The sequence below is a fragment of the Lissotriton helveticus genome, chromosome 2_2, assembly GCF_964261635.1.
Source record: "Lissotriton helveticus chromosome 2_2, aLisHel1.1, whole genome shotgun sequence".
Lineage (NCBI taxonomy): Eukaryota > Metazoa > Chordata > Amphibia > Caudata > Salamandridae > Lissotriton > Lissotriton helveticus.
In genome coordinates, this window is record NC_136060.1 from 461,026,231 (window position 1) to 461,052,173 (window position 25,943).

General features: G+C 49.0%; 1 protein-coding gene across 4 annotated transcripts in view; it reads left to right on the forward strand.

The window, feature by feature from the left end:
* Positions 1–25,943, forward strand: part of PTPRA (protein tyrosine phosphatase receptor type A) — a 724,758-nt gene that overhangs the window by 390,034 nt on the left and 308,781 nt on the right. For all 4 annotated transcript variants that reach the window (XR_013608377.1, XM_078678706.1, XM_078678707.1 and 1 more), the window contains 4 exons: positions 1,407–1,480; positions 12,225–12,361; positions 23,447–23,537; positions 24,295–24,371. Coding sequence is in view for 3 of the 4 variants with exons in the window: in XM_078678706.1 (XP_078534832.1) it covers positions 1,407–1,480; positions 12,225–12,361; positions 23,447–23,537; positions 24,295–24,371 (379 nt within the window). In the remaining variant the exon portion in view is untranslated. The remainder of the gene's footprint in view (positions 1–1,406; positions 1,481–12,224; positions 12,362–23,446; positions 23,538–24,294; positions 24,372–25,943) is intronic.

A 25,943-nucleotide genomic window follows, 5' to 3' on the forward strand; every position in this document is an offset into this window, starting at 1 on the left:
GGATCTGCTCATATTCCTTCCTCCTCAGTAATATGTGATGGGCAAGGGGTCATGAAGAGCAGTGTCTGCTATCCTCTCAGCAGCTTGATTAAATGTTTATATATATAATAAGAGCATGTGCAGTCCACAAAGGTACACCGTGCCTCGAAAGGACACGCAGGAGTGGTGTGTAGGGTTGGGTATGGTTTTTGAGGTAGGGGTAACCTCTTCCCTTGCAGAGATCAGTGTTTCGCTGTTCGTACTTAAGGGGTGTTGACCTCTTGTAGTAGTTTATAGGGAGCATTTGTGGCCATGCTGGGATAGTACAATGTGAGGTCCTTCGTGGGCAGTCATCCGTGTCATGGCAAATTGAAAGGTAATATTATAGAAAGTGGAAGAAATCTAGAAAATGAGGTTAGCTAGCCTCTCCCAATGTATAAAAAGGTATGTGAGCTTGATGACTCTTAGGCCCATGCCTTGACGGAGACGCAGACCCAGCTCTAGCTCTTGATTTTGTCCTTGTGTGGTGTTCTAGACAGGTGGACGAGTACAGGGGGGGTCCTCCATTTTCACGGCCTCCTCCTAGCGCGTCATTTGATTGCAGCACGTTCTGTGACGAGACCCTTGATCCAGGTTAAATGTATCCAAAGAGCCGATTAGCAGTACTGTTCGCATGCTGATGTATGTTAACCTCCACTGAACACTTCCAGTGGATTCCTTGGTCTTCACCCACCGCAGCATTAATTCTTTCTATGAGTACTGCAGTGTGAAGGATCTTCTGAGGCAGTGGAATGTTCCTGAGAGGACCTCTCTGCCTTGCATGATACACCCTCTGTACATATGGGCAAAGGGGAAACTTAGGGACTCCTATTCTTACTTTCCGTTCTGTGCTGACGCACTTCTGTAGGGGAGGGATACCTAAAAATAATAATTAGAGTCCCTTTAATATGAATTCTAAATAAAGTTACAATAACTGATAAACAAGGTCTTCATCTTAAGGCAATATGTATTGATCACGATTGCTTTAATTCTGACTAAATACGTTATTTTGACACCTCGGTTTTCCAACTTATTTGACTGCTAAATACTATTTGTTCTGCTGTATGATTGCATAATTGGTTGTCAAGTAAATTCCTCTAGGAGTCTGGATTCAACCCCTATCCCAAGAGGGGCATAGGGCAGCAGCCCTCCTGCCTTGAAGAATAATAAGAAAATTTAGGACATGAGTCATATATCTGTTAAGTACCTGTCTCTGACCTGGGAGACTGTGGTGGAAGTTTCTACATTTTACTGTAAATTTACTTGTGTGGAGTCACTGGACAGGTCTTGTTGAATTTAGCATGTGCTATCTTTCTTAAAGGATCCAGAGTAGGGCTCTTGAGTACAAAACTGTAGCAGCTAATGTAGAATATTGTCTCGTTATTTAGGTTCAAGAAATATAAGCAGGCTGGGAGCCACTCCAATTCCTTCCGATTGTCCAACGGCCGAGCTGATGACACAGGTAGGTCCACCTTTTGTTTTCTAAAATTAGTGTTGTTGGCTAGTACCATGTTGCCATGGTCCCTATGGGTATATTTATATATAAAAACAGAGTGGTCCTTGACACAACTTCAAACTGCCACTTAATGTAAATCTTATTTTTTTAAAGGTAAACAGATGGAATCTGTAAAAAGATGTAATATTTCCCAAAAAAACCCACACAAATAAACACTATCAATGCAACAACCCCAACACAAAAATTATACAAGAGGCCAATTGTACTTGATCACTCTTCTTATTGTAACAATTTTATTTACATGTTCATAAAATAATTGATCAAGAGAAGACTGCAACCTGCAGTAAGAAAAAAGGGGGTGCTCAAGTGAATTGAAAGGAAAAAAGGAAGAATAAAAGGACAAAGTTCAGATATTTATGTACAACTATAATCTGAAAGAGACACATTAGTGATAGATTCCTTACCTTAGAATATCCCCAGGCGTCAGACTGGATCCGGAAACTTTTTGTGTTGCAGTACCCTTGCGCGTCGGTAGGCGTCGTCTGCGGCTCCGCGTCCGTTGTCAGCGTCGTGGGCGCCGTGATGATGTCGTCTGAGTACTTAGACACTGCCTCCGCGTGCTGACGTCCATTCTTCTTTTTTATGCGCCAGCAGCGCAGATCCGGAAAAAGTGGTACCTTAGTCACTTTTTGACTAAACTTTTTTGATCTTTTGATCATCCTTTTTTGAAGTCTTCGACTCCGAACGGTGCCGGTAAGGATGCCAGGTTTTAAGCCCTGTGAAGATTGCGACCGGCTGATGTCGGTCACAGACCCTCACCATCGGTGTCTCCACTGCCTCGGCGTCTTATGACGACAAGACCTGCTCCGACTGTCGGGCCCTGACTTCGAAGGCCAGGCGGGAGCGGTCCCGTAAGCGGCTCGCACTCCGGCAGTCGGCCCCGCGCCGAGAGGTCCCGGTCCGGACGGATGTCGAGGGACCGGTCGCAGCAGAGGAGCCATTGGAGCTCCGGGAGTCGACATCACTCCTCAGGGTCGAAGTCGTCAGAAGTCTCTTCGACAAGAAGTCGAAGAGACGTCATCGCTCTTCCGACTCCCCGCGACGCGGCCGGGGATTCTGGGGACACCGCCCACGCGGCTCTGTCTGAGTCGCAGGCGCCTCATACACTCCGGTCCCTGGGCCTAACGTGGCGCCGGAGGAGATCGAGCGGTTCCTCATGGCCATGAGGTCCCTCTCTCCTCCGACGGGCTCCGCGGCGCCTTCGGGCCCAGCGGACCAGTCTGGGGGGCCTAGCTGGTCGGGGACTTCGGTCCCGACGCCATCGGGTGCTTCGGCTCCGACGCTGCCGGCGCCGCAGGGCCCCGCTGGATCCAGATCCGGGTCGTCGCCGGTGGACTTAACGACCTCCCTGGGGCGGCGCCGTCCCTGATGCCTCCCTCGACCCGGTTCCGGGGCCGGAGGGGCGCCGCTTCAGACGCCGTTCAGAGAGTTTACTTTCCATGAACCGGCCCCATCATTTTCTAACCCTGAGTACCAGGAGATGGGTGATGAGGAGGATTGGGAGGGGTCTGAGGACCCTCTGGCACGTGAATGCCAGTCTCAGGACTGGGCAGGTGACCTTGGGGAGGCCAGTGGTATTGACACTTCGCCGGACACTGGCTTTGTCTCACCTCCTACTGTGGCTACGGAGGAGGGGGCAACCTATAGTGTGGTGTTGATGAGGGCGGCCAAGGCCTTGGGCCTGGAGCTCCCCTTCGCGGCCGTGAGGACTAACCTCCTCACTGAGGTCCTTAAGCCGCAGTCATGCTCAGACGAGCCTCTGCTGCCGTTTAACGAGGCCTTGACCGACGTTCTTTTGGGCACTTGGTCCAGGCCCGCTACAGGTTCGCCTGTAGATAGGAACGTGGCCAGACACCACCGCCCGGCCCCGGCGACCATTGTTTCCTGTCCACCCACCCCACCCCTGAGAGCCTGGTGATCCAGGCCTCAAATTCCCAGACCGCATTCCCGTCGGCGCCGCCTGACAGGGAATCCAAGAGGTACGAGCAATACGGCAAGAAAGTATTCTCCTCCCTGAGTCTGGGACTGCGATCTTCCAACACCGCTTGCCTCTTGGGCTGTTACACCCACTCTCTGCCAGAATGCCCGTTGGAGGAACGGTCTAAACTCGGCCAAGCCCTTGTGGAAGGCCGAGATGCGGCACGTTATTCGATCCGGTGTGGACTGGATACCACCGACTCTCTGGGCAGAGCGATGGCAACGACGGTGGCGATTCGTTGCCACGCCTGGTTGAGGTCCGCCAATTTCTCGGCTGATGTCCAGAATACACTCATGGACATGCCGTTTGATGGCCGTCGCCTTTTTGGTGACAAGGCAGACCATGCGCTTGAGCGCTTTAAGGACTCCAGGGCTACGGCCAAGTCCTTGGGCCTCTCGGCCCCGCACCAGCAATCGGCTGCCTTTCACTCCTTTCGTGGCCACGGAAGGGGTGTACCCACATGAGCTGCCAGCCACGCTCTGCAGGGTAATACCCAACGCGTTGGCGGCCGTGGAAACCGCCGTGCCGGCGGTCGGGGACAACGGCGAGGTCAGTCCACACCTTCCCCCGCAGCATCCGCCTCAAAACCCTCCTAGTCCGTGCTTTCAGGCCCATGTGACGCCAGTGGGGGGCAGGGTTCGCCATCACCTCCTCCACTGGCGCACAGTCACGTCGGACAGGTGGGTGCTGCAAATCGTCCGAAGGGGCTACTTCCTCCCCTTCGAGGCGACCCCTCCATACATTCCACCGCAGTACCACCGCGTGTCGGGGGATCATTTGCGGCTTCTGCAGGAGGAAGTTACGGCCCTCTTGGCCAAGGGGGCTATCGAGCGCGTTCCTGGGCCAGAAGTAGGGTGTGGTTGCTACTCCCACTACTTTCTGGTACCCAAGAAGGGCAAAGGGGGCCTACGCCCTATCTTGGACCTAAGGAACGTCAACGGCTTCCTCCGGAAGGAGAAGTTAAAAATGCTGACACTGGCTCAGGTCTTAGCTGCCCTGGACCCAGGAGACTGGATGGTAGCGTTGGATTTGCAGGACGCTTATTTCCACATCCCCGTCCTGCCGGCCCACCGGCGCTACCTGCGGTTCACGGTTGGCCACGAGCACTTTCAGTATACCGTGCTCCCCTTCGGCCTTACCAGCGCCCCACGGGTGTTCACGAAGGTGATGGCGGTGGTCGCAGCTCATCTGCGCAGGTTGGGGGTTTCAGTCTTCCCCTACCTCGACGACTGGTTGTTGAAGGCGGGCACGCCCCAAACAGTCGTCAGCCACCTCCAGACAACAACAGACCTCCTGCACCAGCTGGGGTTCTCCCTCAATGTGCCGAAGTCACACCTGTGTCCCTCTCAGAAGCTTCTCTTCATCGGAGCGGTTCTGGACTCAGCGGAGTTTCGGGTTTATCCTCCCGAACAGCGGGTCCGGGATATTCAGGCTCTGATTCCACTCTTCCAGCCTTTATCCCAGATCTCGGTCAGGTTGACGCTGCGGCTTCTGGGGCTGATGGCCTCCTGCTGGTGCATCACGCCAGGTGGCGGATGCGGGCTCTGCAGTGGGACCTGAAGTTTCAGTGGGCCCAGCATCAGAGCAACCTGTCCGACCACGTCCTGATCTCGGAGGGCACTGCGAGACAACTGCAGTGGTGGCTCACAGACCGCGATTGGGTCAGCGGCAGATCCCTCTCCCTTCCCCAACCGGAGCACGTAGTTGTGACGGATGCGTCCCTCCAGGGCTGGGGAGGCCACATGGGAGAGGTGGAGATCAGAGGCCTCTGGTCTCCGGCGGAGGCCCGGCTCCACATCAACCTTTTTGTAGTTTGGGGCGATTCGTCTAGCACTGAAGGCATTCCTCCCCTCTGTCTGGGGGAGTGTAGTGCAGGTGTTCACGGACAACACCACCGCCCTGTGGTACTGCAACCAACAGGGCGGGGTGGGGTCGTGGACCCTTTGCCAGGAGGCTCTGCGCCTCTGGCAGTGGCTGGAACGCCAGGGCGTTTTCTGGTGGCTCAACACCTGGGAGGTTCTCTGAACGCCAGGGCGGACGAGCTCAGCCGTCGGTGCATGATGGATCACGAATGGCGTCTGAACTCTGACGTGGCGCAAGGCCTCTTTCAGCAATGGGGAGAGCCTTGGTTAGATCTATTTGCCACAAAAGAGAACGCGCAATGTCATCAGTTCTGCGCGTTGGAATTTCCAAGGCGGCACTCGCTCGGAGACGCTTTTCGTCGCGAGTGGAGTTGCGGTCTATTGTACGCCTTTCCGCCTATACCACTTCTTCCCAGAGTGCTGAAGAAGATCAAGCGCGACCGGGCACAAGTCATCCTTGTGGCTCCGGACTGGGCACGAAGGTACTGGTATCCAGAGCTACTCAGTATGTCAGCCGATCCCCCGGTTCGTCTGCCTCTTCAGGAGGACCTTCTGTCGCAGCAGCAGGGGACGGTCCTCCACCCGAACCTGTCCAGTCTCCACCTCCATGCTTGGAGATTGAGCGGCGACAGTTGAGGCCATTTGACTTGCCTCCTGAAGTCTGTAACGTCGTTCTGGCAGCCAGGCGTCCCTCCACAAAGTCGGTATACGCCTGCAGGTGGAACAGATTTGTGGCATGGTGCACAGCAAAGGCTGTGGATCCACTTGCTGCCCCTCTCTCTGAGGTTCTTCTCTTCCTTCTTTCTCTTGCCCAGCAGGGCTCTGCTCTGGGCACTATCAAAGGCTACCTTTCTGCCCTTTCAGTCTTTCTAAGGCTGCCTGATCAACCTTCTTTGTTCAAGTCCCCTATTGTAAATCGTTTTTTTAAGGGCAACACACACACACACACTTTTCCTCCTGTTCCGTTTGTGATGCCTCAGTGGTACTTGAACCTTGTTCTTACGTTTCTGATGTGCGCTCCCTTTGAGCCACTTCACAACTGTCCTCTCCGCCTTCTTACTTTGAAGACTGCTTTCCTGGTTGCCATCACCTCTGCCAGGAGAGTGAGTGAGCTCCAGGCCCTTTCTTGTACTCCTCCTTTCCTTTCTGTCCATCCGGACAAGGTTGTGTTGCGTACTAAGCCATCTTGCCTTCCCAATGTTATCACAGCCTTCCACATCGGGCAGTCTATCACCTTGCCAAACTTCTTCCCGCCACCGCATTCCTCTAAAGAGGAAGAGCGGCGCCACCGTCTGGACCCAAAACGTGCGCTCTCATTCTATTTGGATTGCACACGCCAGTTCCGGGTGGATGACCCAACTCTTTGTTGGTTACGTGGGCGCTAAGAAGGGGAAAGCGGTGCACAAGAGGACCATCTCCCGGTGGATCATCTTGTGTATCCAGGCATGTTACTCCTTGGCTAAAAAGGAGCCCCCTGTTGGATTGCGGGCTCATTCCACCCGAGCCACGGCGACTACAACTGCCCTGGGCCGGGGAGTGCCCTTACAAGACATCTGTCAGGCAGCTATGTGGGCCTCGCTGCACACGTTTGCAAGACACTACTGCCTGGACAGCCAACTCCAGAGGGATGGCTTCTTTGGCCGTTCTGTTCTCCAGGACTTTCTGGTGTTATTATTGGTTCGCAGACCCACCACCGGGGTTGGTATTGCTGGGGTATCTATTCTAAGGTAAGGAATCTATCACTAACGTGTCTCTTTCAGATGCACAAGTTACTACTTGTGTAACGATATATCTGTAAGAGACATTAGTTAGTGATAGATTCCTTACCGACCTACCCATCCTCCCCGTTCTGCGAACCGATATCTAGGGTTAGGGTTATCCCCTTTCAGGGTCCTAATTTCAATGGCACCAGTGTTGGTTTTTAACATGGCTCAGCGCTTCTGGCGCGGAAAAGCTGTGTCTAAGAACTGACGTCAGCACGCGGAGGCGGCGTGTAAGTACTCCGACGACGTCATCACTGTGCCCACGACGACGGACGCAGACGACGCCTACCGACGCGCAAGGGTACTGCTACGCAAAAAAATTCCGGATCCAGTCTGACGCCTGGGGATATTCTAAGGTAAGGAATCTATCACTAACTAATGTCTCTTACAGATATATCGTTACACAAGTAGTAACTTGTGCATTACCAATTTTACAGTTGGACAAACAAAGCAAGCCTACCCATACATTTATGTACATATAATTCGATCATATGGAAGGGAAAAAAGGGCAAGGACAACGACAAGAAACTGGTGTAGGCCTCAGACTAAAGGGGGGGCGTGATAATCAACGTTTCGACCCTGGCGCAAAAAGGGGGAAAATTCACGACCTCTGCTGCGGGTCTTCATCAGGACTGGGGTCAGGAGGAGGAGGAGGGGGCCTTTTATTCTTCCTTTTTTCCTTTCAATTCACTTGAGCTCCCCCTTTTTTCTTACTGCAGGTTGCAGTCTTCTCTTGATCAATTATTTTATGAACATGTAAATAAAATTGTTACTATAAGAAGAGTGATCAAGTACAATTGGCCTCTTCTATAATTTTTGTGTTGGGTTTGTTGCATTGATAGTGTTTTTTTTGTTTTTTTTTTGGAAATAATACATCTCCTTTTTACAGATTCCATCTGTTTACCTTTAAAAAAATAAGATTTACATTAAGTGGCAGTTTGAAGTTGTGTCAAGGACCACTCTGTTTTTATATATATAAATTGCTACCCAGGTCCTTTGACTCATTGGGGTTAACCCCATTGTTTTAATGGTCCCTATGGGAGCAGTGGAAAGTTAGACGTTGATGTCTCCTTGTCAGTAAAACAGAATGTTCCCTTGAGTGTGAATAGATGCAGTGAGCCAAAGGGTCAAAGGAAAATAATTACGAATTACAAATTAAGTCAAGAACTCTTACACTTTATTGTGAATACTAAAGGTTATTAAAAGAAGAGTGGACCAGAAGGATCCCACTCAACACAACTAAAACAATAAAAAATATTTTTTTAACATTCAATATTGGCCAGCAAGATTGAAAACACAAGGACAGAAAGGACTGTCAGACATAGAATAATGCAGTACTGATTGTATATTCGGACCCGTTTGTGAACACCTAAGCTATGTACACCATAATTTTGTCTATCAGCAAGAGATGTCGAGATCATGAATTATACTTGGTGAAGCGTCGACGCGTTTCGGTGGTTTCCAAAATTCTATCCACCTTTATCAAGACAATGTTTGATTTCTGTCAGGTTTCAGGGGTCAAAATAATTGCCCTGGGGGTCCGTGTTGGAAGAATATTTTCAGATTCTATGTTCGGTATTTATGTGCAAATTGTTAAAACCGCAAGGCAAGTTGAAGCTGCCTATAAAGTACTCCTGGTAATAAAAGCTCGTGCGCATGGAGTATGGGCTATCCAGAATTATTATGCTCCATGTTGTGTTACTTATTTTCTTTCTTTCTAATATTAAAACACAGAGGCGCCGAAGTCTTGTCCTGGCGGTGTCAGCGTTAATTTCGCTATTGGTCCGCAAAAGACTGCTCGCTTCTCTGTTTATATCTAGCCTTAAGGTAGAGGAACCAGAGGCATAAAAGTCTTGTCCTCGTGTTTAGTGATTCTTTTCCTGATGTATCACGTAGGACTGCCTGCTTGTCTGGTTCCAAGGGAAAGGTCTCCTTGTCAACATAATTGATTGAAACTCGTGGTGCCATGTGGTTTGATTTTTCTAGTTTGAAAGTTTATTCGGCAGAAGCTGCTGGTAACTTGCCTAACTTGGCCCTCATCTTAGAACAACTGCATCTGTTCAGCACAGGAGCACCTGATTTACCCTCCAACATTCTAATTTCAGATCATGAAAAAAAATGCCCCAGAAGTTTTTCTGGGATTCTTTTTCTAAATGAGCCCAAATGTAATATTTGTGTGCTACAGTTGAGTTAATATAATTCTCCTACGCTTGGCGAAATTGTGGAAACGAGAGTTGGACCGGGTAATAGACATAGACGGATGCGTGGTCTTACTTCTGGCAGAACATAAATATGGAAACTAAACTACGTACCCCAAAACTTTGACTTTACCATGGATTATTAGTTCAATGTTTTTCCTTTCCCTATGTCTCTATCTTTGAATGGTATGTCCAAAATGAGTACTTTTGGTGTGAGCTGAACCAAAATGTTTTTTGGTGGTTCATCAAAGCCCATTCTTTCTGAGGTGGATCGGATTCGAAGCCCTGTTCACTGGTATGCAGTATCTTTGATCAGAGAAAGCATGCTTTGAGACCATGTGCAAATTCCCAAAACGAGTTTAATCTTAATTCAAATTTGATGTCTCAGACTAGATTGCACTGTGAGCGCGCAACTGACACCCTTGCTTTTCGGCATGCCGTGGGTTGCGACAGGCTTGATGTGTGCAGTGATATCAGCAGGGCCGGCCCTAGGCATGTGCAAACTGTGCACCTGCACAGGGCCGCCAAACCCCAGGGGCCGCCACGACGAGAATTGGATCGGAAGGATCGTCGTGGCACTGGCGGCCCCCTGGCAGGATTTGCCGGCCTCCGGCTCCGACCCCGGCGGCTAGCAATGGCAGCGTTGTTGTTTAATATCAGTTTCACTTGACTGTTTGGGTCCCAGGGCCGTCAATCTTAGCCCTAGTACCAATGACGACGTGACGGCCCTGGGACAGCCCCCGCGCCGCGCGCTGTGCGCAGTGCGCAACACTGCACCTGCTGCTCATGCTCAGTCTTAGCCGGCCGCTCTGAGTATGATGCGTCACGGTGGCTGCGGCCTGTGCGTGAGGCGCACAGGCCGCGGTCCGGCACGGGAAGCGACTGACCGTCCGTCCGGCGGCGACAGCCGTGCAGAGCCCATAGCATGGGGGGCTTCCAGAGCCAGAAGCAGAAAGAACCCAGAGCGGTCAGCAGCCCCCTCAGGCAGCCGGCGAAGAGGGGCAGCAGCAAAGCGTGAGTGAAAACCCACGGGTCAGCGCCCGTTTATTGCAGCGAGCAGTGCCCGCTCTCTTCAGGAAGCGTTGTCACCAATGCAGTGCAGGGAGCAGTGCTCATGCACGGCATGCAACGGTCACTACAAGAACACTGCCCCTTAACTGCGTAGTCGGTTGTCTTCTCTCTTTAGGAAGCCACGCCAAATCACTACTGGTGGCAGTGCACGTGCACTGATGATGTGAGCTCAAATGCACCTCGTGGTCTTGTGTCGATTTACTGCTGGGACGGCTTTATTTCACTTAAGGAAATACTGGCCATAGCAGTGCAGGGCTCAGTGTTCCTTCACAACAGGGGGCAGTGTCCGTTTACTACGAGGGGCAGTGTGAATTTATGCAGGGTGTAGTTCCAGAGTTACCGTATGCATTGTCCTAAATTGTTGACATAATACAGAATATTGACTTATACGGCCAGAAGGTGATTGTTCGGTGTCGTTGGGGTGCCAGAGAAATGTTTATACAGTCCCACAGAACGTTAGAGCAGTGCCAGAGATGGGTTTTCAGTGTCAGGGGTTTTCTGTGCTATTTGCAGATGTTTCAGCCTGGTGCTCTGTCAGAGGCTGCCTAAACGCAGCAAGGTATTTTCGTCAGAAGTTACGCTTTATCTTGCCTACAGAACTTCGCAGTTTTTATGTGAATTGCCAGATTTATTTTTACTCCATAAGCACCAACCCATTTTTTTCAGTGTAAGCAGAATCAGTGACATGTCGCTTTTGTCACCCATAACATTTTGGCGAATCGATGTCCATGAGGGTCCAGACCCCCTCTTCCGGGGCCCCCAGCTACGCTCCCTGCACAGGGCCACCATGAGCCTAGAGCCGGCCCTGATATCAGTTGTCATAGAACATGTAATAAGTGATGTAATATGAGGTAGTAAACAGTGCATGGTGAGGGTGCAAGTTATAGGTAATTCAGTTAACTATAACTAGTGAATAACTGTTTTTTAAGTTCAAAATGTAGCGTTTTAACTGTCATTTGCACCGAACTATAGAATCACCTTAACTTTTTTTTTTTGACTGAATTTCTAGGGTTTTTAATGCAAAGTAGTATTTTATTATCATACTTAACTAGGCCTGGCGTCTGGTTGCTTGCTGGTGCTCAAACTAAGCCCCCTGATGAGTATAGCCAGGACCAGCACCCACTGGCAACTAATCCCCCTGATGCCTTAAGCCAGGCCCTGCACCCACTCCTTGCTGGCTGCCAAACGCCCCCCCCCACCCACACACACACACACACACACACACACACACACACACACACACACACACGCCCTTCGGCTATGCACAGCGCGGGGTTGGCTGCAGCCCTGTTGTCAGGCCCTGCGGCGGAGGCCCAGTTGGTGGCCAACCGCCATGGTCATGCAGCGCCCGACAGCACCGCCTTTTCCTCTATCCTCACCTCCGCCAACCCGACAAACACACAAAAGGGCAGGTGGTCAGTGTTCCCCCTACCCTGCCCCTTTATTCCTTATTTATATTTTTTTTTATGACACCAGGACCGGGTCCTCAACTCATAAATTGGCAGCCTCACATTTTGCCTCCTGTTGCAGTCAGCCAATCAGATTGCTTGTTTTGACCACGCTGTACTGTGGGAGTACCCAAGTAGAACTCGTGCTTTCAGCTCGCTGTACTCCGCAGAAGTACTGCGAAGGTACAGCATCACAAACCGTGCTAACGTTATTAGCAAACCAAAAAAATCACGTGCTCCTGTCTATCTGTCGGTCTGTGCGCGCCAAAAATATACATTGCTTGTGTGACAATTGTTTTGCTATACTTCAAAGAAACATTGATTGTTCACTACTTGTGGTGTAATGTACTTTTTTTCCCCCTTCTGACAGAACCCCAGAGTATGCCACTGCTTGCCAGATCTCCCAGCACCAACAGGAAGTACCCACCGCTGCCAGTCGATAAATTGGAAGAGGAGATTAACAGGCGAATGGCTGATGACAATAAAATGTTCAGAGAAGAGTTCAATGTAAGATTCCGCCTTTGGAGACACTACTTTATGAGCAATAACATGTTGTGCAACTGTTGACTTTATAGAACGTTTTTTTTTAAATGTTGCCACTTACTGCCATGCTAAGCCTAGAGCCAAACGAGGGGCTTCTAAGTGCTGCAGGGACACTAAAGAGTGTGATGGGATTCTACAGGTGATGTAAACTAGGAGGCCATGACTCTCCTCTCTGAAAGTTGTTCTAGCACCACTGTGGGGCTGAAGTCTGTAAATTGTGTATTTGTGCATAGCGTAGCGATTGTTGAGCTCATGATGCTTATTGTCCTTTCCAAGTTTGCAAAGTTATGTGGTTTGGCTTTTTTGTGTTTTAGTAGTTTAAGGATTTCTAGCAGGGCACAAGACCTCTAAAAAAAGTGTGTATGGGGGCGACGTACTAAGTTAGGCAGTATGCATGCTACTTCATGCATAGAAAGAAATTGGCAACAAGAACAAACATGGCAGTACATCTGTTCTGCTTAATTGGCACAAAGTCTGCATTTTAAAATGTCTTGTGTGGTTCAGGCACCTGCTGCCGAGATCTTTCTGTGCACAATAAATCCCAGGGAACAGTAATAAGGGTAAGATAACTTTGGAGGGTAACACTTTTGCTGGAGAGATAGCATAGAGGGTTAATATGTACTCAGCAAAGTAACTCGTGTAACATGCAGCGGACAGGTTTTTATTTTATGTAACTAGGCGAGTTATTGTTTTTAACACCGATCCTTTTGTTACGTACAGTAACAAAAGGATTGTAATCTGTAAATTGTAATCCGTCTAATATGGCACAGTGAGGTATGGACATGTGACCCCTACTCCTTGTAACCCTCTCCTGTGTAACACATTCTGTACATTGATATACACATGTATATGATTTATTGTCATATAGTGTGTACGTGTGATGCACAGTGCTCTGACAGTCTGCATCGGGATGAGTAGGGCTATAAAAGAAGTACAACAGAATAGTGGTATTTAAATTATTTGTGTAAATACTGGGACAAACCAACACGTTTGACATCTTACCGTACATGCTCATCTCTTAGGTGCAGGGAATAAACACAGCCAAAAGCATGCCTCTCAAGCGGTGGTAAAGTGACACGCTAGTTGCCTTTGTCTCCCCTCCAATGCAATTCGGTGTGAAGCGCCAGCTCGCTCCCATCCAGGGTACCCTAACAAAAGGAGGCCCCCTCGTACCTCTTAAATTCGTTTTCTGGGCACAGATGGAGTCTGAAATATGAAAGCCCCCTCCACGCCTGCATTTTCCTGCTCGGAATTAAAACAGAAAAGGTGGAGGTGACGCTGAACGAGTCCGTCTGTTTGAAAATGACACCCGGACAAGGTCAGCATATTTCAGAGGGAACTCTTCCTGCGGGGTGGACAGCGTCCACCCCGTGAAAATAATGGGTGGACGCCGTGGACTGGCTTGTACCCCCGACTTTAGGCCCTGATTTCCACCGATCTGGTGTTGATGCTTGTCGTGAGGCTGCGATGGAATGGTTTTCATGGACCACCGAGCCCTGTGGATGTGGCAAGATAGGCCAGGCTCTGACACTCGTGTGTGCCAAGACATGAAAGAATAACCAATGACCGCATCCCCGTTCCATCATTTCTAAGGGCGAACACAAGATGCCGGAAGTATTCATACTATACCGGAGATTCGTTTATTAGGTTTCGACCTGGCGATCTGCGCAAGCAGTTTGCGCAGGTGAAATCTTTTGTTTACCATATAGACTATTGGAACGTCCCCCACCTCCCATTGGCTAGCTCCATAAATGGAGGCTAGCCATTGGGAGCCGGATCTGTCCGTCAAGGCCGGACCAGATTCGGGGGCGTTCCCGCGATTTTTTCCCTCTCCGCCTCTGCGATGTTGTCATCGCGGCGGTGGGCGGAGCTTCGTTTTTTTTCCTTCTGTGTTTGTTTTGGTCATTCCATGCGAGGAAGCCCAGGTGAGTGCTTGTTTTTTAGTGGTGGAGCACGTGAATTCAGTGTACGTTAGTTAAAAATACATGATGAAGACACAGGCCACGATCTCGCTGTTCATCAAGTGCATGGGCGCTAAAAGTAATTTTTGCCCCTTTATTTGTAGTGAGGACTACGCAGTGGTTTGTCTGATGTGAAATTGCTCGGCTGATCCCCTTTGTTGCAGCATGCATAACTTTTCATTCTTTCAGTTCGACTTTACAGTCCGTTTTAATAATGTCCTTAAAACTGCGGGTGTTCAGTACCCAAACGGCCTAAATAGACTCGTATGGGCTAAGCATCTCGTGCCCCTCGTGAGACACTTGTAAAACTGCTCATAAGATTTGCAACAGGGAGTTTTTTCATGGTTTGGCATTTTTCGTAATGCATTACAGTTGAATTTATATAGCGCTTCATATCCTAACCGCACTGCAAAGCGCTGAAGAGCATCATAGAGAGTGCAGAGTGGAGAGTGCATGGGGAGTGGAGAGTGCATGGGGAGTGGAGAGTGCATGGGGAGTGGAGAGTGCATGGGGAGTGGAGAGTGCATGGGGAGTGGAGAGTGCATGGGGAGTGGAGAGTGCATGGGGAGTGGAGAGTGCATGGGGAGTGGAGAGTGCATAGGGAGTGGAGAGTGCACAGGGAGTGGAGAGTGCACAGGGAGTGGAGAGTGCACAGGGAGTGGAGAGTGCACAGGGAGTAGAGAGTGCATAGTGCATAGGGAGTAGAGAGTGCATAGGGAGTAGAGAGTGCATAGGGAGTAGAGAGTGCATAGGGAGTGAAGAGTGCATAGGGAGTGAAGAGTGCATAGGGAGTGAAGAGTGCATAGGGAGTGAAGAGTGCATAGGGAGTGCGTGCATAGGGTGCATAGGGAGTGGAGAGTGCATAGGGAGTGGAGAGTGCATAGGGAGTGGAGAGTGCATAGGGAGTGGAGAGTGCATAGGGAGTGGAGAGTGCATAGGGAGTGGAGAGTGCATAGGGAGTGGAGAGTGCATAGAGAGTGGAGAGTGCATAGGGAGTGGAGAGTGCATAGAGCATAGAGAGTGGAGAGTGCATAGAGCATAGAGAGTGCATAGAGCATAGAGAGTGGAGAGTGCATAGAGCATAGAGAGTGGAGAGTGCATAGAGCATAGAGAGTGCATAGAGCATAGAGAGTGCATAGAGCATAGAGAGTGCATAGAGCATAGAGAGTGGAGAGTGCATAGGGAGTGGAGAGTGCATAGAGCATAGAGAGTGCATAGAGCATAGAGCATAGAGAGTGCATAGAGCATAGAGAGTGGAGAGTGCATAGAGCATAGAGAGTGGAGAGTGCATAGAGCATAGAGAGTGGAGAGTGCATAGAGCGTGGAGAGTGCATAGAGCATAGAGAGTGGAGAGTGCATAGAGCATAGAGAGTGGAGAGTGCATAGGGAGTGGAGAGTGCATAGGGAGTGGAGAGTGCATAGGGAGTGGAGAGTGCATAGGGAGTGGAGAGTGCATAGGGAGTGGAGAGTGCATAGGGAGTGGAGAGTGCATAGGGAGTGGAGTGCATAGGGAGTGGAGTGCATAGGGAGTGGAGAGTGCATAGGGAGTGGGGAGTGCAGAGTGCATAGGGAGTGCAGAGTGGGGAGTGGAGAGTGCATAGGGAGTGGAGAGTGCATAGGGAGTGGAGAGTGCATAGGGAGTGCAGAGTGGAGAGTGCATAGGGAGTGCAGAGTGGAGAGTGCATAGGGAGTGCAGAGTGGAGAGTGCATAGGGAGTGCGTGCAGAGTGCATAGGGAGTGGAGAGTGCATAGGGAGTGGAGAGTGCATAGGGAGTGGAGAGTGCATAGGGAGTGGAGAGTGCATAGGGAGTGGAGAGTGCATAGGGAGTGCAGAGTGCATAGGGAGTGCAGAGTGCATAGGGAGTGCAGAGTGCATAGGGAGTGCAGAGTGGAGAGTGCATAGGGAGTGGAGAGTGGAGAGTGCATAGGGAGTGGAGAGTGGAGAGTGCATAGGGAGTGGAGAGTGGAGAGTGCATAGGGAGTGGAGAGTGGAGAGTGCATAGGGAGTGGAGAGTGCATAGGGAGTGGAGAGTGCATAGGGAGTGGAGAGTGCATAGGGAGTGGAGAGTGCATAGGGAGTGGAGAGTGCATAGGGAGTGGAGAGTGCATAGGGAGTGGAGAGTGCATAGGGAGTGGAGAGTGCATAGGGAGTGCAGAGTGGAGTGCATAGGGAGTGCAGAGTGGAGTGCATAGGGAGTGCAGAGTGGAGTGCATAGGGAGTGCAGAGTGGAGTGCATAGGGAGTGCAGAGTGGAGTGCATAGGGAGTGCAGAGTGGAGTGCATAGGGAGTGTAGAGTGGAGAGTGCATAGGGAGTGTAGAGTGGAGAGTGCATAGGGGATAGGGAGTGGAGAGTGGATAGGGAGTGGAGAGTGCATAGGGAGTGGAGAGTGCATAGGGAGTGGAGAGTGCATAGGGAGTGCAGAGTGGAGTGCATAGGGAGTGCAGAGTGGAGTGCATAGGGAGTGCAGAGTGGAGTGCAGAGTGGAGTGCAGAGTGGAGTGCATAGGGAGTGCAGAGTGGAGTGCATAGGGAGTGCAGAGTGGAGTGCATAGGGAGTGCAGAGTGGATAGGGAGTGCAGAGTGGATAGGGAGTGCAGAGTGGATAGGGAGTGCAGAGTGGATAGGGAGTGGAGAGTGCATAGGGAGTGGAGAGTGCATAGGGAGTGGAGAGTGCATAGGGAGTGGAGAGTGCATAGGGAGTGGAGAGTGCATAGGGAGTGGAGAGTGCATAGGGAGTGGAGAGTGCATAGGGAGTGGAGAGTGCATAGGGAGTGGAGAGTGCATAGGGAGTGGAGAGTGCATAGGGAGTGGAGAGTGCATAGGGAGTGCAGAGTGGAGAGTGCATAGGGAGTGCAGAGTGGAGAGTGCATAGGGAGTGGAGAGTGCATAGGGAGTGGAGAGTGCATAGGGAGTGGAGAGTGCATAGGGAGTGGAGAGTGCATAGGGAGTGGAGAGTGCATAGGGAGTGGAGAGTGCATAGGGAGTGGAGAGTGCATAGGGAGTGGAGAGTGCATAGGGAGTGGAGAGTGCATAGGGAGTGGAGAGTGCATAGGGAGTGGAGAGTGCATAGGGAGTGGAGAGTGCATAGGGAGTGGAGAGTGGAGAGTGCATAGGGAGTGGAGAGTGGAGAGTGCATAGGGAGTGGAGAGTGGAGAGTGCATAGGGAGTGGAGAGTGGAGAGTGCATAGGGAGTGGAGAGTGGAGAGTGCATAGGGAGTGGAGAGTGGAGAGTGCATAGGGAGTGGAGAGTGGAGAGTGCATAGGGAGTGCAGAGTGGATAGAGAGTGGAGAGTGCATCCCCTCTACTTCTCTTCTATGGACACTTGTACTTCTTCTACTTCTCCACCAGCACAGTGTGTGTTTCCACTCGCCCGTGGCACTGGAGACTGAAGCACATCCTTCTTAGGGTGACAACCGTCTAGCTGGTCATTATGGACACTCTTTCCAGTTCTGTACTTTTATGTGATCACACTATGCATTATGGGGGGTGTAGTGTTGTTTTGATTCCATTAGAACACAGCTGAAAACAATGATTTGTAGATAAAAACTCTAGTCCCACTAAATCTTGGAAGTGCTTATTCACACACACACATGCATGCACGCACATATGCAAACACACTCTCTCTCCCTCAACAGGTGCACTACCTCCTCACAAGCACGGACAGCAAGCGTCGCCTTAATGTGCCACCCCAGCACGGTTTAACCCCCTCAGCTGTCAATTGGCCGTCTGTCACGTGACATCTGCAGACCAGACTCTGAATTTCTTCAGTGAAATCCGGTAGGGTACAATAGGTCTTACATTTGCAAGAGATTAAGCTGTTGGCAATGTAAATGACAATGCCATTTATTTATCTGTTTTCAAAACCAACACATAAAAATTTTGTCATTTACAATGCCAATAGCTCTAACTTTGGCAAAGGCGAAACCGTTGCATTGTAAATGCTTGTTTCTTCTTGCATTGATTGCGGTCTCTGAAGTTTGGGCCTCGCCGGAGTGCTGTGCGCGCGTGGTGGTATCCCGGGTAACTTCGTGATGCCTTGCTGAGACAGGCAGGGAGAGAACACGAGTCATGTCATCTCTGGCCTTTGGGTAAGTCTCAGGCCCGTTGTTAATCAGTGATAATAAATGCCCAACATTCATTTTTTTTGTTTTTGTTTTGTAAAATCATTTTTATTGGCACATGTATTTTGAAAGTGCATCATAAGCAAACTCTGGTGGAACATATTCTGATCAAGTATACTTCTGATCATGGCGTAGAGTATTGTCTCGGTACAGGCACCTTCAGCATTGCAATCGGTAGTAATGTCAAGGTGGAGAGAGGTGGGAGGGAGACACGGAGCCCTGCAGGGCTCGGACGAGCTGGACCGGGAGTCGGCCGGGTGTGCGCTCTCACCGGCAACCCTACACTGGGCCCTTCCCACCTGGTTAAAGCTCACAGTCCTGACTGCAGCGCCAACCAACCACTCGAGGAGCTGCGCACAACACCTGCATCGGTTTCATAGTCCGAGTGGGCGGAGGTGGGGGCCTCGAGGGTGGGGTGAGGTGTGCCTAAGGGAGGGTGAGGTGGGCCGCGGGTTCATGGGGCCGGTGCAGCTCATTAGCAGTGTTAGCAAACCTTGATATGGCCTTGGAGTCTGTCTTTGGTCTTCGTAGCTGAGAGAATGGGAGTCAGGCAAGTAACGCGACCTGCCCCCGCTCTCTGCCTCGCATTGCCGTGTGTATCCCCCTTAAATGCCCTAACGGGGCCCCCTGGGTAGGATCAATAGTCGGCTGTCCAGGTACCATGCATTTCAGGCTCGTTCGTGCTGTTGGGTTTGTCTCGTGGCTGCTGTCTGTAACTTGAACATAGCGTTGCTGCCATCTAGTGATTGGGAGTGGTAGGGCATGCTTTTAAAAGGGAGGCATTATTTGGGGTTGTTGAGCACATTTCTTGGTACAATTTCAACGTCAGTGTTCTTTCTAGCATTTCAGAGCGGCTGTTCTGGGACGTTTTATCTCAGATGGTAGAGATTCTTGGCATTTCGCTTTAAGTTGAGGGGAATCTGTTTAATAACACTTAACACACCCCATTACTTTGGAGCAGTGCGTGAAATGGAAAAATAAAAGTGCAGGCACTCTGTAGCCGAGTACCTGCTTGCTTCTGAGAAGCGCCGGCACTCTCCAATTAAAAGTATGACGTCGTTCTTAAAGTGCCGGTACTCTCCAGCTCAACATAAAAAGTACCAGCCCATTTAAAACACTGCTTTGGAGCCACTTAATTTACTGAAAAATGCCTGGCAGCCTTTACTCTCATTTTAAGAATTCATACGGCATGTTTAATCTAATTGTTTTTCCACAAGAATAATTGATTGCAAACAGACCTTGTAGTGCACATCCTAGAATACCCAACTCCCCCACCTTTTTTTAAGGTCTCGGCTACAGACTACTTCTAAGGTCTGGGAACCACATGTTCCCAATACAGTATTGAAATGTACGCGTCAACACATGACATGTGTGCAGAGTGGGCTTCGAGTCAATCCTAGTCAGCTTGAAAACACGAGCAACGAACTTGCTGCCAGTTTAAGATTGGTGCTTTTAAAGTCTCTTAATCCCTATGGAAAAGGAACCCTTGGGTTGTATTAAGACCCCTCACTCACCATCCTAGTTGGTGACGTGCTTCATCTTTGGGTTTCTGCCCTGGGTGCAGGGTGCGCCCCGGGTGTGCTTTGACGCCAGATTTACTGCAGAGCTGTTTTTTTTGGAAGTGAAGGACGAGCAAGTGATTTAAAATAGTCTCAAGGTCTACCACCTGTTATGGTACTTTAATAGTGGCGTTGTGCAAGTTTAAAAGTGTGGGAGACCTCTTTAGGACTTCAAGGGTCCTATTCTATCCCTTTGCATGTGGTCAACATGCTTCAGCTATAATCATGTGCCCATCATGGCCAATATGGCTTGTGTCAGGTCCAAAATACATGATGTGCATGCACGCTAAGGTGCAAGCTTATGTTTCCAAAATTACATACCCTGAATCGCCTCTGTTGAGTTAAACATTCAAACATAAAGAGAAGACCATTTTAGTCATGTTGGTAGCACTCTTTTTCAGTCAAATACCTGGAACCCTGGCATAAGCTTTTGCGGGGCGCTACAGTGGGCATCCTTTAGTTCCATGCATGTTGAAACCTCCAGCAAGCATTCAGCATTTAGCCACCGCCTGCCATATCCTTTTTGTAGCTTTATCGCAACCCGTGCTCAAATATGGTGATGGTGCAATATCATTATACTTCTATACAGCAGCATAAATCACTGTTTGTGGAATAGCACAATGTCTCAGTCAGACAGCAGAACCAACACACTCCTATATGAGCACTAGACACAGTAAATTATAATTAGTATTATTCCACATAATACCTTTGAGCCACATACTTAATTCGGCATTACCGTCTGAGCAACAAATTGTGTTTTTTAGGAATCTTGTGAACTCAGCCTCTTATTAGATAGGGTCAGCTAGGTGCAATATCTTTTGTTTTATATTACTTTGTTTCTCAGTTCCTTATCTGAGTCAGGGGTCGGGACTCTACGGTGAGGTACCTGACATGCCCCATGACTGGGCCTTCCTAGCAGTGGGTAGATGTTTCTTGGCGCTCTGTTACTTTCTTGTTCTGTCCCAGCAGTCTTGCTTCTCCCACTTAACATTTTCCTTGGTCTTTGCCGTCCCTGACTGCTCTAGTGCATGGTGTTTGGATCAGGCTGCTCCACAGCTGGTCTAGGTGTCCTAAAGGAGCATCCTCTTCAGTGCATAAGCAGGGGTGCAACTCAGGCTTGTGCAGCAGGTTTTTCGGCTCCTCTGATATGATCGCACACTCCTCGCTTGATGGAGTGATGTCAGGCTTTCACTCTTGGCGTCCTCAGACCATGCCATGTTACCTATCTTTCATAGACTACTTAGACAATCACTGGAGTGCATTTTATCCCCAACCGTACAGTGAGTTTGTCATGTGAAGCACTAGTTCTTCTTGATAACTATACTTCTCCCCTCATCTGTGTTTCACTAACCAGAGAACTGCATGTTTCTAGAATAAGAAATCTGACCAAATTCAGGATCAACATGTGTCCTGATTTAAAATATACTTGGACAGGACACAAGTCCTAAGAAAAGAAGTGGGCCAGACCAACACATCTCGCATTCTTACAGAGCATACCCACCTCTCACATACAGGAATTGAAAAAAGTCAGACTGCTGCCTCTTTCAAGTTCTTGTGAGGTGCTAACAAGCTCAGTGCCTTTGTATCCCCTCCATTGCATTTGCATCTAGGTGTGAGGCTGCAGATAGCTTCCACTCCAACAAAAGGGGGGCTGATGACACCGTAAACTCGACCTTTGTTTTGGTCCCAGCTGGAATTTAAAATAACAAAGCGCCAACAACTGCACGTGGCTGCGTGCATTAAAAACAGACAGAACGTGCAAGCACTGCTGAATGTCCCGGTGTCTGAAAATGACACCCTGGCAAGTTCAGCATATTTCAAAGTTTTGGCAGGGTAGGCAGCATCCTCCCTATGAAGAATGAGTAGACGCAGTCTACGGCGTATATACACGACTTATGCCCTGCTTAAAGGTTCTCTTCTTCAATAGCAACATGGATTGTGTGGTTCCCACATTTGCACCACCACCTCGGTTGTGATTTCATAGTAAAACAATTTCATGGAACACCATTACTGAGAAATCATTTCACCTAATGGAATAATGGTTTAATGGAAATATGCAGGAAGGATGGCATTTGCCATTTCATACTAACCAATTCTTTGAATTAATTTTTTTCGAAATAGGCTTTTGCTTTCTTGTTCTTTAAGGTGTAAATGCAGTGGTTGCAGGTTCTACTTTCACGAACATTTTTGTCCGAGGTATTTATTTGAATGCTTTACTCCCTGGGACATTTTCTCAGATCTACATCTTTTACGCTGTCAAACGATTACTTTGGATGCTTTTAATTCAATGACTCGCCTTCACCATCCCTAAACACCGTCCAGACTTGCCGCCGAAAAATCCTCACTATGTCTAAGCTCCACCCACCCCTAAAGTCCACTCTTCTCCTGAACCCCCAAAATCTTTGTGCCCCCTAACGCCACCGATCCCTGAAGCCTAAAACCCCTCACTTCTCTTCAACTCCAAGCATTCCAGTACCCCAAAACCCATTTTTTGCCCCAAAACCACACCTGTCGCTGAACCCATAAGACCCTTCACCACTCCTAAAAGCTAACCATCGCTGGCCCCTTAAACCTCTCACCATCACTAAACTTCACCCATACCTGAATACTTAAAGCCTCTAGACTCTGTGCATTACTAAACCTTAAAAACATCACCAATCGTGAACTCTGCCCATCAGTGGACCCAAAAAACCTCTCAACTCCCCTTAACTCCTTCCATTCGCAGTCCCTTAAAAACTCTCACCATTCTTAAACGTCATCCATTCCTGATCCCTAAAAAAAAATCCTCATGGCCCCTAAACTTAATCTATTCATGATCCCTAAAAATACCTGCATCACCCATCTCTGAATCCAACAATCCCTCGCTACTCCTAAACTCCACCAAGTTTAATATAATTTGGGATTTTTACCTAAAATCATCTATTCTTTAAAATGCTTCCTTTAATTTCCGATGTATTTGTATTTTCTCAAAATTCTTTCCTTAAAATTGGTTTTCCATGATTTATTTTCCTCCAATGTTTCTCGGTTTTTATTTTTTCATTCACATCCATCAGTGTCATACAATTGTTACTTACAAAATCAGTATAAGTACGTTTTTACATCCCTCTCAGCCCACAGAACCCGATGGAGCGGACATTGATTCTGGGTAATCTGCCCAGTCTGTGGATTAAGGAAATGCTACATAATGATGTAGTGAGCAGTACAAAAGGTATCTTAATTTGTAAAAGGGGACAAGAATTTCACAGCTCATTACTTCCCAACTCAACAAGTGTCTGTGAGGCTCGTCTTCGGTCTGCTCATAATGTTTTAGAAGTTTTTCAGAGCCGGGGGTGGTCACGCAGTTCAGAAAATTGAGTCTGTCCCTTTCAATGGGAATTAACACTCCTATTTTGTTTTTCGTATCTAGGCCCTCCCTGCATGCCCCATACAAGCGACTTGCGAAGCTGCCTCTAAGGAAGAGAACAAGGAGAAGAACCGATATGTCAACATTCTGCCGTGTAGGTATCCGCTCAAGACTTCTCTGAAGGGCTCACATTCTGACTGCTGGCGACCTCTAGATGATAGGAGCCCTCATTTTTGTTTTTTACGTTGCTCGTCTGCCATTGGGAAATGTGTCCACCTTCACAGAGATAAGATAGTGAGTTTTGGGCATTGCAGTCCTGGATTTAGACACACACAGGTCTGCAGTGGTGCCTTTGGAAACTCAACGGTGAGGTAAAAAGGAGTGGGATGGGGCATGTTATGAAATCAAATAATTCTGTCTTAAAGGTCCGAGCGTTCACCAACTCACCATCGGGCACTATTTATGAATAGAATATACGGCCCTCCAGTATTTGTTGGAAACATGTTGCACGTTTCTCATGGTCTTAGCTCTCTTGTGAAAGGTCCATTTCAACTCCAAATCCACGGTTGGTAAATTTGGTGATCTAACCCCTGCGTTCCCTACCCTTCCTGCTCCCCATTGATTTAGTTCATGAAATGCAGTCAAACAACTAGTTACGGCTTCTTAGCTAGAAATATCCAAATTGGCCTCTTTAGATTTACATCTATTTATAATTTAGTTGTTTACAATTGATTTTCAGTTAATTGTTTCTAGAGTTTGGCTGAATGGTGATAGGGGAACTGTTCTTGTTTGACCTTTGCAAACTGAGCTATCACGGTGGCTTGAAACATTTGAATTTCACTATAAGTCAAGCTGTTTGTCCTTGGTACCCTGTGTTATATGATTTCTAAGTGTCCTTCTCTTTGCCCCAGATGATCATTCTCGACTTCACCTGTCCCCAATCGAGGGCGTCCCAGACTCCGACTACATCAATGCTTCTTTCATTAATGTAAGTCATGATTCATTTAGTTTATATTTACTACCTGTACCAGTGTAGTAATGTTTTTTATCCTTATACTTTCCAGAAAGCTACTACTTAAAACAACTTGAAAGGTATTTTGGGGAGGTGTTGAGCCTCTCAAATCAAAAGTAACTGGAAAATATTGTATTGCCGAAAATTAAATGATGTGTGCATTTCCGAGACAAATAATTCACACTTGTTTCATAAAAATTCCTTGATCAGCTGTTTTGTTCAGTCAAACAGCTAAGGTCAGCAGCTTTTGCATCTGTTGCTTCTTTTGCATTTACGATCAAGGAAAACAGTCTGTGTGTGTAATATAACGCTGTGCCCACATATGAGCGAGGTCTGACCCACGCTCTTTGGGAATGGTGCAGGAACATAACTGATAGCACCTGGTGTGTTTGGTCCTTGTATTTTGTATTGATTCCACATTTTAAAGGGACTAGTACTCTGTAACAATCAAAACGTAAAATCTCAATCGCAACAAAGTTTTAGTAATTCTGAGTCTTTGTTTTAGGGTAAGCAAGACTGGTAGAGCACTTAGCGAGTCCATTTTACTTGCTATAAATATCTGTTAATCTTTTTTTTAATTAAAATACCTTTAACTCTTTATTTTCTATGGAGAAAGCTGGAGGTACTCACTGTACTGTGTTTCTACATCATGCCAAATTGGAAGTACGGAGTACAGCATCCCAGTTCCTGCAGGTGGTAAAGCATCCCAGTTCCTGCAGGTGGTAAAGCATCCCAGTTCCTGCAGGTGGTAAAGCATTCCAGTTTCTGCAGTTTGTAAAGCAGCACAGTTTCTGCAGTTTGTAAAGCAGCACAGTTTCTGCAGTTTGTAAAGCAGAACAGTCATCCAGTATTGGGGTATCTTTCATAGATTCACACCAGCTGTAGCAACTGAGCCACTGCACCAGCCGTAGCAACTGAGCCGCTGCACCAGCCGTAGCAACTGAGCCGCTGCACCAGCCGTAGCAACTGAGCCGCTGCACCAGCCGTAGCAACTGAGCCGCTGCACCAGCCGTAGCAACTGAGCTGCTGCACCAGCGGACGTAGCAACTGAGCCGCTGCACCACCGGACGTAGCAACTGAGCCGCTGCACCACCGGACGTAGCAACTGAGCCGCTGCACCACCGGACGTAGCAACTGAGCCGCTGCACCACCGGACGTAGCAACTGAGCCGCTGCACCACCGGACGTAGCAACTGAGCCGCTGCACCACCGGACGTAGCAACTGAGCCGCTGCACCACCGGACGTAGCAACTGAGCCGCTGCACCACCGGACGTAGCAACTGAGCCGCTGCACCACCGGACGTAGCAACTGAGCCGCTGCACCACCGGACGTAGCAACTGAGCCGCTGCACCACCGGACGTAGCAACTGAGCCGCTGCACCACCGGACGTAGCAACTGAGCCGCTGCACCACCGGACGTAGCAACTGAGCCGCTGCACCACCGGAAGCAACTGAGCCGCTGCACCACCGGAAGCAACTGAGCCGCTGCCCTCGGCCGCAGCAACTGAGCCGCTGCCCTCGGCCGCAGCAACTGAGCCGCTGCCCTCGG